General features: G+C 40.4%; 1 protein-coding gene and 1 long non-coding RNA gene across 3 annotated transcripts; one reads left to right on the top strand and one right to left on the bottom strand.

Moving 5' to 3' along the window:
* Nucleotides 1-423: 423 nt before the first annotated feature.
* On the bottom strand, nt 424-1,197 carry LOC147855462 (uncharacterized). Its single transcript, XR_015530852.1, has 3 exons — nt 1,134-1,197; nt 678-1,049; nt 424-525 (listed from the first exon to the last, which is right to left on the bottom strand). It is a non-coding gene; the product is annotated as an uncharacterized LOC147855462 (long non-coding RNA).
* A 5,957-nt stretch (nt 1,198-7,154) lies between these two features.
* On the top strand, nt 7,155-10,685 carry LOC147855461 (superoxide dismutase [Cu-Zn]-like). 2 transcript variants are annotated; one of them, XM_087330138.1, is made up of 7 exons: nt 7,155-7,336; nt 7,446-7,547; nt 8,366-8,461; nt 10,008-10,039; nt 10,110-10,185; nt 10,412-10,465; nt 10,567-10,685. In XM_087330138.1, the coding sequence occupies exons 1-7, from the start codon at nt 7,156-7,158 to the stop codon at nt 10,593-10,595; spliced, it is 570 nt and encodes a 189-aa protein (XP_087186264.1). In that variant the 5' UTR covers nt 7,155; the 3' UTR covers nt 10,596-10,685. The 2 variants fall into 2 exon arrangements, with proteins under 2 accessions (XP_087186264.1, XP_087186265.1); XM_087330139.1 differs by lacking the exons at nt 10,008-10,039; nt 10,110-10,185.
* Nucleotides 10,686-10,806: the final 121 nt, after the last annotated feature.

The raw sequence follows: 10,806 nt of genomic DNA, 5'->3' as shown, positions 1-10,806 counted from the left end.
CCTACGTAAGTCAGTGTAATCGTTGAGTCATAATCCTATGCCGTAATCACCCTTTGGTGAAGTGTCTCCGTGACACCTTGTGTTAGACCTTGTCCGGTCAGCGAATAACAACAACAAGACGCAACAACAACATGTCGAAACCAGCATACAAATGGCATCTCCAATACAGAACGGTGCAACAGAATGCACCGACATGAATCCTGAATTTCTGCAACAGCGCCAAGAAAATCGTCAAACTTTTCAGATGGATCAACTAATGCAAGCGGTATCTAACATAGCAATACAATCCAATTTGACTGATCAGGCCATGCTGTCTTTTTTCTCTTCGCAGACTGATAGGCACGCTAATCGCCCAGATCCACAAGTATGACCTAAATCCTTCACAGGTAGCATTAGGCAAGGAGGTTCGCCTAAATGCTGTCCACAAGATTTTAACTCAATACCCCGAGCTAATCAACTCACCTGACAAGCCCACTACAGTCTCATTTCCGGTCCAACATGTCATCAACACCGGAAGCGCAACACCTGTCCGGACAGCAGCAAGACGACGTTCTCCTTTAGATCATGCATGCATCGACCAAGCAATGAATGAGATGCTTAAAAAGGGGATCCTCTCACCCTCACATAGTGATTGGGTATCAGAACCACACATGGTCGAAAAGGATGACGGCACATACCGATTTTGTGTGGACTTTCACAAGCTCAATCAAGTGACCATCCATGACCTTTACCCTCTGCCGCGAATAGATGACCTCTTGGACCAGTTGGGATGCTCAAAGCACTTCACCTCTATCAATCTTACAGCCGGATATTGGCAGATTCCAATGGACCCAAGAGATGCACATAAGACAACGTTCAGAACACGCAGAGGCCTATTCCAATTCAACAGGATGCCATTTGGCTTGTCCGATGCAGGCAACACCTTTCAACGGATGGCAAATTCAATCTTCGCTGACCTGATCACTGATGGTACAGTGCTTGTCTACTTAGATGACATTCTAATTCATACTTCCACATGGCCACAACATCTTCAGGTATTACAATTAGTTCTACAACGAATACAACAACACAATTTGAAATTACAATGGAAAAAATGCAGATGGGGTAGCACACAACTAAAGTTTTTGGGCTACATAATTTCCGCCAAAGGCCTCCAGATGGACCCAAAGAAGACCGAGGCCGTGACTAATTTTCCTCGACCAACCACAGTCAAGTCCTTGCAGCGTTGTCGTGCCTTTCGGCTCCGGATCGTTGCGTGAGTCGGGTGGGAACCGCTGGGGTTTTGGACTAGGAAGAGGAGAGTTTTAAGGCTAATAAGAATATAAATATGTTGTAAGAAAGAGTTATAGCAAACTCGTGAATCCCACGAGTGTATTGTATTAGATTAATCAATATGAATATAAGAATATAAACTTCGGTTGAAAGAGAATGATATAGAATTCTCGTGAATCCCACGAGTATAGTTTATTAATTGGTGTTTTTTAGAAACATATCTAGTTTCCAAATATTTTTCCACACACAATTACATTGTGCTCCCCATCCTTATGTAGTGATGAGGAAGTCTTAGTAATCCATGCTTTTTCTCTAACTATAGACCCCATGCTTTTCCTATAGATAGACTATATGTTTTATCTAAAGTGATCATGCTTTTTTCTAACTTGTGCGTTTTTTATCATGCACGTTAGATGTGTATGTGTAGCTTTTTCTTTTGTTATGCGTTTTTCTAATGTTTATCCTAGCGTGAATTTACCTTTCTATGTGGGACATCTATGCTTTAACACTAATGAAATGCTAGTGTAATGGTAAGACATTACATTATTAACATGGAGGTGCAAGGTTCGAATCTTGCCCTATGCATGTTCCATTTATTTTGCTATTTTCTTCTATTTCTTCATTTTTTATTGAATCTAATACTATATACGTTTTTCACGTAGTGTACAAAATACACTACGACAACGTTTCTTAGGCATGGCGACTTTTTCACTCCGATTCATTCCAAATATGGCCACCATGACAGCACCCCTACAACACCTATTGCGAAAAGGCTCCAAGTTTGAGTGGACAACAGAATGTGAAAACGGCTTCATCCAATTAAAAAATACACTACACCACGCAGGTCAGTTGGCTCACCCAGATTTCTCACGTCCCTTTCTTTTGCAGACAAACGCATCCAATCATGGATTGGGAGCCGTCCTACAACAAACGGATGCGACATGAGTGGAGCATCCAATCGCCTATATAAGTCGATCCCTTACCCATGTAGAAAAGAATTACTCCACAACAAAAAAGGAATGGTTAGCAATCGTATGGCCTTTCACAAAGTTCCATCCCTATTTACACGGCACCCACGTCAACGTTGAAACAGAACACCAACCCCTAGTCCACCTAATTAACAAGCCGCACCCACCAGGTCGCTTATTAAGATGGGCAATGGCTTTACAGGAGTATCGGTACACATTAACTTATAAAAAAGGAGTCCAAAATGTGATCGTCGATGGGTTGTCAAGAGTAGAAACACAATGTGTTCAATTCAACCCTACAGTAGTCCAATTACCCACAACAATGGCCCAGATAGCAGCCCTACAACAAGCCGACGAACAAATACGACAAATCACCCACGACATCCAATCGACCACAAGCAACAAGGTACACAACCATTTCCAGTTGCAAAATAATGTCTTATACTTTATACAAACAGGAAAAGAGCCACGAATCTACATACCACAAAGCTTGAGGAGTTTATATATGCAATTTTTTCACAATCACCCGATGTCTAGCCACCTCAGATTCCACAAGGTGTTGGACAAGATCCATCTCCGATATTATTGGCCGCAAATGCATACAACAATCGCAACCTACATCAAACAATGTCACTCATGTCAACAAATTAAGCCACCCCATTCCAATGACGGCTTACTCCAACCTATTACTGTTTCTGAACCCTTTGAATTGATAGGATGGGATATCATCGACCCTTTTCCCGAATCCCAGGCAGGAAACAGGTATATCTTAGTCATATCGGAATACTTGACGCGATGGACCGAAACCACCACAATTCCGGATGCACGAGCGGTCACCATAGCAACAAAGTTGATGGAGCGGATCATTTTCCCACATGGTTGCCCAGCTCGCATCCTGTCAGATCAAGGCCCACAATTTAGTGGAGAGGTATTGCCAGCACTAGCCACACAATTAGGTATTCAACAAATATTTACCTCCCCATATCTTCCCCAAACAAATGGATTGACAGAACGGATGAAGAAGACGATTAAACAACAACTTACCGCATTCATCGATCCACTACACACAACGTGGGACTTGATCCTACCATTCATCACAGATGCGTATAATACTTCGGTGTAGGCCTCAACTCGAATCAGTCCTTTTAGAGCACTATATGGAAGAGACCCTCGTTTAACCCCCGACATCAAGGTGGATCTTCCCAAAAAACATACTCGAACCGATGCAATGGATTGGTGGTTGCACTTGCAGCAGGTCCAACCTATCTTACGGATGAGCATACACAAGAATCTGCAATTGGCTCAGGCATGACAAAAACGGTGCTATGATAAGGGCCGTCAGGCAGTAGAATATGCAATCGGCGCAAAGGTCCTAGTCTATTTTCCAATAGGGCGACAAGGACTTAGTGAATCAATGATGCATCGATGGATTGGCCCTTTTACGGTCATCCGTTCAATGAGGGCCAACACCTATTCTCTCTGTCGAGATGCTAATGGATGGATTACCTATGCGCACGTGATCCAGATGAAGCCATATCTATTGCCATCCACAACTAAATCAACCCATGAGGAGGAAACTCACCATGATGACCCTTGCGAAGAGGACTCCGGAAACCCTTCAGTCGCAGCCAGCCAACAAGACGACGCAGAGCCGCCATCACACACGAACAAGCAAGACGACGCAGAGCCACCATCGCACACGAGCAAGCAAGATGACGCAGAGCCGCCATCGCACACGAGCGAGCGCGATGCGTTCTGCATACGATCGACGTATTGCATACGATTGTGACGAAATCTTCCCATGAGGGGGAAAGACTACTTATAAAAAGCATGGCTTTTAGTTCATCCTCAATAGTTGTCCCCTGAGCCGAGATTTGGGAATTTAGGCTTTCGTACTCGTTGAGGTGTGCCTAGACCAAATCCGATTCTTTCATCCGAAGGTTGTAAAGACGCTGAATCAAATATATCTTTGTGGCGGCTACCTTCTTCTCATAAGTGTCTGAGTGTCTTCCATAAATCGAATAGTCGTTAGACACAATTGCACTGTGAAGTACACCGACTCTGACAAGTGCATCCGAATGGTGGCTCAGACAATTCTATCAAGTTTCGTTCACTCATTCAGCTTGATTCCTTATGGAGGGTTTTTTGACTCGATCGGATCTTAGATCTGACCCTTCATTATCAGATAGTCTTGCATTTGCTCCTGCTAGAAGTTGAAGTTTGATCCATCGAACTTCCTTAGACTCATCTCTGATGAGGCAGATGTTGATGGCATCTGTGCCGGCTTTGGAAGGCTCTGTTCGGAGTTGGCTACGAACAATGGTTGGGTGCAACCGACTAGCTCACCTGAATTTGTTCTAGCCGAGTTGAAACACGAGCCGAATTGGATTCGAATATCGGTGGATTCGATCCGGAGTGACTACAATTGATTAACCTAGTCGGATTGGATCTGAATTTGCGATTGGATTTCGGATGGAAGTTTGGTGCTAAACTTGCTTAGAGTGGCTACGGGGAGTGGAGGGACAAAGCAGAATGGTCTTCCCGAATATCACCTAGTTGTTGAGCACAATTAATTGTCTATTCGATTCCAAATGTCGATTTCAAGATGCCGATCACAGATTATGTGCCGTTTTTCCAGGCCGATCCTACTTCGAATGACTACAACGATGACAGGGACAGATCTTGCTAGTCCTCCTAAATGTCGTCTAGTCAAATGAAGCACGGATATGGGTTGTTCCCTGGAGCCCAATTTGCAATGAGTGATTACGATGAGTGAGTGAATAATGTCGATAGACCTATTAGATTGTCATCTAACCTGATGACGCACGATTGAGGTAGAACTTGCGGGACAGAGTCTCACTCCAAGCGGCTACAATCACAGGAGTAAAATACAACTGACTAGCTTACTTGAAGAGTGATTTAGAACAATGAAGTGCAGACTTTCCATGTGTCTCTCTTCACCGAAAATGATCTTGTAGGGAGTTGCCAAACAAGGGGTACCAATAACGATATTTAGAGTGCACAAAAAAAGGAGTTGCTGATGCAGACAAAGTAGACAGTGGCGGCAGAATAAAAAAAAAGCCAAGCTCTAATACTAGATGTTGTAACTGGTCGTCGGATGCGGAACAAAACCAACACTCTTCTTGTGAAGATCATTTGTGATTTTGCAAGCAATGAGAGATTAATTACACAAGGCAACTTAAGCATACGACAAGATCAACAAGAAGAGCAGAGAGAAGAGAGGCAGAAGTAGGCACAACAAGATGTAATTGTATTATTACTCTCAAAGTTACAATGGCATAGTGTACAAGATGAACAACCTTACAAACTAGGTTCCAAAGCCTGTTATATACTAACTGGGCTAGGGCAACTGTCCTTTGACATATTTACTAAATTTTCCTAACTCTAGTTTGTCCAAGGGACAATGTGAATACGTCCATTGGACACGTATTCGACAACAAGGCCCATGCCTCATATAGAGCTCTGTGGCTTCGATTAACTCTAAAAACGTGAAGCCTAGAGTGATCCTTCTATAGTCTAGGGATGGTGAGGGGATGTTGCATGGGGGGGAGTCCTTGGTGGGAAGAGCCATTTCAGCGAGAGATAGCACCAATGTATATTGCCGCCTTGCAATCCCAGCATCAACGTTCCACTCCATTTCAAAATGAAGGCCGCCTGTGCCATGGATGCCGAGTCCATTTCGCCTTGAATATCTTCATATGACTCATGAAGGAACGCGATGAGGTGATCCCAAAGCTCCACGATTATCTTTGATGGCGAGATGGGCTTCCCTTGGAAGATCTTGGAGTAGCGGTGCTTCCATATCTGCCATGTTGTTAGACCTGCAAGTATGGTCCACAATGACTTCAACTCTCTTGACTTTGTTTGTGAATAGGATGGATAATCGGTCATCCTAATAGTTCTTCGCTCTAGTTGCATGAAGGGGCCTAATTTGTTGAATTGGGGAAACCATGATTCCTGGTCCATCGTGAGCCATTGGGTCGCCACCCATGAGACCTCTCCATAACCTCTGTTGCGAGCTAGTATTCATAAACTTTGCTTCCATATTTCCTGTGTGGTGTATGCAAGACCACAAGCAGTGCTGAGATGATTTAGTCGCTTCACCACAAGCCGCAAGTTGGGTCCAGTCCATGTTTGGTGCTCCATTCCCCGGTCAGAAGGGTAGATGGTTGAGCAACTAGAAAAATGACTTCGTTTTTTGGAGGAGATCGGTAATCCATAATTTATTCGAAAACCTATGCAAGCAAAAGTTAGGTACGCTGTGTGATGCCCACCTATTTTTAAAATGGGGGTTTTACCTACTAGCTTTTGGAGTAGTAGGCACCTTCCTATGCCTGTAGTATAGGTGAAGAACGACTTTTTCTTCTGATTAGGGATGTTCCAATGATATTCTAGAGGGTTCTTAGTTGAGTTATTGTAGCGAGTGATTATCATAAATCCATACCTTATAATCTTCCTCCCATCTCTCTGGTTCAGGGTCAATGTGCCATTTCTTGTCCATGCACGTGATGATTAGTCTGTCCCTTTGTGCAAGCTAAAGTTTCTAAGAATTACATAACATATAATATAACACATCTATTTATTCTTGCTTCACGAGGGTTACCCCATCTAGTTCTCTAAATCTTCATATTTCCGGGGTTATTTATTGTTACTATATGTCACGGATGGGATCCGAGAGTTTTACAGAAATTTACATGGATGTTAAGGAGAAGTATGGCCACATTAATTGGATGGATTGGAAACAACCTTTGTGTTTGTAATTGAATAGAATTGGCAGGGGCATTTTGGGTGAAATAAAGAGAAAGGAAGGGGGGGGGGCATTCCGAGGAATTAACGGAAACGGCAGTTTCATGAGTAAAAGAAAAAGAAAGAAAGAAAAAGAGAAGGGTTAAAAATGGCGACGAAGAAATACTATATTTGGAAGACGAAGCTTGATCGCCATCGCCATCGCCATCGCCATCGCCATCGCTCAGACCTCAGCATACACAACTCAAGAATGACTGTGAAAGCAGTAGCAGTTCTTTCAGGTAGCCAGGATGTCTCTGGCGTCGTCTACTTCACGGATGATGGTTCAGGTAACCTCTCTCAGGCAATAATTATCTCAGACATGAGAGACCACCGAGAGATTGTTTCCTCGGAGCTTTATCACCGAGGTCTTAATGCACAGTTTTTGCTTTGAATCAGGAGCAACAGCTGTCTCAGGGAGGATCTCAGGTCTAAAGAGTGGGCTACATGGATTCCATGTTCACGAACTCGGTGATACCACAAACGGCTGCATGTCCACAGGTTCTTTGTCACCGTCTGTTTCTTCCTTTTCAATGCTGTTTTTCTTTCTTTTTTTCCTTTCCAGCGTTCCCTTCAAATTGCTCGTCTTCTGCTTTCCATAATCGTTTCTTCTGTTATAATTTTTTGTTCAATGCAAAATGTTTGCGCTTCTCATCATCGTTTCTGTTTCTGTTTCTGTCCAATGCACATGTACTGTTTTGCCATCGCCGTTTCTTCTTCTTCTTCTTCTTCTTCAATTTCCTTTCCATTTCTTCTCAATGCAACTTGTTTTGGCTTTCCACCACCTTTTACTGTCCTGTTCTGTTCAATGCAGATTTCTTATTAACCCTCGTCACTGCGCCTTCTTCTTTTTCTGCTATAATTTTTACTCTCCACCATGATTTCTTTCCCGTAAAATTATGTATATTGTTACTTTCCATCATCATCGTTTTGTTTTTCGACCATTGTTTTTTATTCTGTAAAATGAAGCTCTTTGGTTCTTTTTGTCTTTTAAATACAAACTATTTAATTTAATCGTTTGTGTTTCATTGGAAATTTTTATGCCTTCCGTCATGTTTTCTGTGTCAGTCTGCTTTGACTCAATGCAAATTTTGGTTTCCTCCATTGTTTCCGCTTAATGTACTTTTTCTCTGTCCACCATCTATGGCAACCATTTCTTCTACCATTTCTATTTTTGTCTGATTATAATTTCTTTTTCTGTTCAAGTCATTTCAAAGTTTCTACTTTCCACCATTATTTCTTTCAGTTCAGTACGAAATCTCACTTTTCAACATTATTTTCCTGAGTTTGTCAAATGTACCTATAATGTAACTGTCTAGGTGGTCACTTCAATCCTGAAGGAAAAGAGCACGGAGCACCAAACGATGAAGTTAGACATGCTGGAGATCTTGGGAATCTAACTGCTGGTGAAAATGGTATGTTCTTACCTATTGATAAAGACATAGAATTTGCGTCTATTGTTATTTATGTAATGCATGCTATAATTCACTATTGAACGTATATTAAAATCAGTGGTTGCGATATGTCTCTCTGATGTAATTATTCATGAACACAATATTTTTGGCGGGAAATACTGCATGTTTATAGCACATCAGTAGGAATTTATATTCCAGTATGAAATAAATTTTGTAGGTACTTTTGAGATAACAGAAATTTGTAGGAGATGTTTCTGTATTTTTAACTGCCTGTGTATTCTGTATATTCCATGAATAGTCAACATTGGCTCTTATCACATTATAGGAAATATATATCTTATCACATTATAGGAAATATATGCTACTTTGCAACGAAATAAATGAACATGTTAAAACACAAGTAGAGTCATATTAACAAACGTCCTTAGGGAAAGACAAGAAGATGTGTTATGTTAGTTTATTTTCTTGTACACCTTATTGGGATTCAAAAATGATGGAAGAAACTTTTTGTAAGTTGCTTTCCACTGCTCAAGTTTTATCATGATGAGAATGATATGTTTCCACCAGCAAAGTTCACTCAGATGGCATTTCAGAGTTCAGAAAAGTTTCGTTTTAGTAGCTCATTTTTTATGCCCGAATAGATTTCATAGCATTTTTTTACTACCACAAAGTTGTTGGAAAATAATAGAAATTTTGCTGTTTCTTCATTAGCCATTTTACCCTATATTAGATATCGATAGAGATCTCTACGCATGATGCAACAGCTTATAAGAATTAAAAAACAATGTGGCACTTTGAAATATTGAACTTTGGAGCAAACCAAAGAATTAATCTGGAATAATAAAATTCATAACTGAATAGTAAATCTTTCTATGTGAGTCGTTTCTAATGAAACAAGTAAACGATTCAAGTAAAATTCTTGGTATGTTTGTTCTTTTTACCAATGTATATGCATGAGGATGATATGAAGGAGAATGGTAAGCAAAGATGCATTTATTTGCACCTTACATGCCAATTGGATGTAGATTAGACCATGAATAAACAACTTCGAAAATGGAGTTATGGATATTGACTGCGTAATAATTCTCATCATGGTTTATTAACTTTGAGAATTGAGCTATTGAAAATGGTTTATTAACACGACATAGTATTGACTTTGAAAATGCACATGGAAAAGTTAATTTCTGCAACTTTATCTTTATGCTGCCATTATGCCATATACATGGCAATATGAAGAACTGTTTTCATCCTGCATTTTATATGCATGTGATTCACAGTCATAAGGGTTTGAATCTCTGTATTCCTTTCCACAAATACCCCATCCACAATTTGATCAAAAACCAAACCCAAAATTAATATACCTGACATCGCAATGCTACTGCTAGAATTGTCTGTTCTCTTTAAAAAAACCCTACAGTTAGTTCGCTCACCTATCGTAGGTATGAAAATATTCTAAACATTTATTGGAAAGGTACCATGGTAAAAAGATTATGCAGTTACACAACCGTTGAAAGGGTTTGGTTGACATTGCATGTCTTCTGGACAGGTTGTGTAGATATTTCGATTACAGACTCACAGGTAACTTTTATTGTGCTTAAAATGTCTATCTCCTTACCTACTTGTCTCAATGACATAAGTGGTGTTTCAGATCCCATTGACGGGTAAGAATTCAATTATAGGCCGTGCCATTGTGGTTCATGCAGAACCAGATGATCTAGGAAGAGGTGAGATATGTGTCGATATCATAATCTAAAACTTATGTAATTTTCTTTTAAGGTGATAAAAGTAGTATTATATTGCTAATGCACAGATTTATATTCTGACATGTGTTGATTATATATATTATATAATCTTAACTTTACCAAATTCTGCTTGTATTGTGTAACCTTTGTATGCCTATGCTGATTTGTTTTGATTATTACATTATGTTACTGTTGGTTGGATTAACAGGAGGCCATGAACTCAGTAAAGTTACGGGCAATGCAGGTGGTAGAGTTGCATGTGGTAAGATTTTGCCTGTCTTCTTTTAATTCTGTTGAGTCTTTACTGTTACATTTTCTGCCATTCCAATTATCTACCGGCAATTCTTATCTGACTTGTTGCAGGTGTTATTGGCCTTCAAGCTTCAGTCTAGATACGTGAAGTATTTCCTACTGTCCAGTTGTCAATATGATATATTTAAAGTAGAAAGATTTATCCTCAAGACAATGTTAGTTAGTTCTGAAACCGTACATATATTGGGTTGTTAGTAACGAATACTGTTATATAATACAAGAGTTAATGAAAACAAGTTTGCTGGTAAATATTTATCATCACATATAATGAAAATTGGTATTTTCTTTTCT

The sequence above is a fragment of the Azolla caroliniana genome, unplaced genomic scaffold (assembly GCF_043228905.1).
Source record: "Azolla caroliniana isolate FFs.n. ecotype wild unplaced genomic scaffold, voAzoCaro1.0.p SCAF_14, whole genome shotgun sequence".
Lineage (NCBI taxonomy): Eukaryota > Viridiplantae > Streptophyta > Polypodiopsida > Salviniales > Salviniaceae > Azolla > Azolla caroliniana.
The sequence above is the reverse complement of the archived record's forward strand: the minus strand, read 5'-3'. Positions and strand labels throughout refer to the sequence as shown.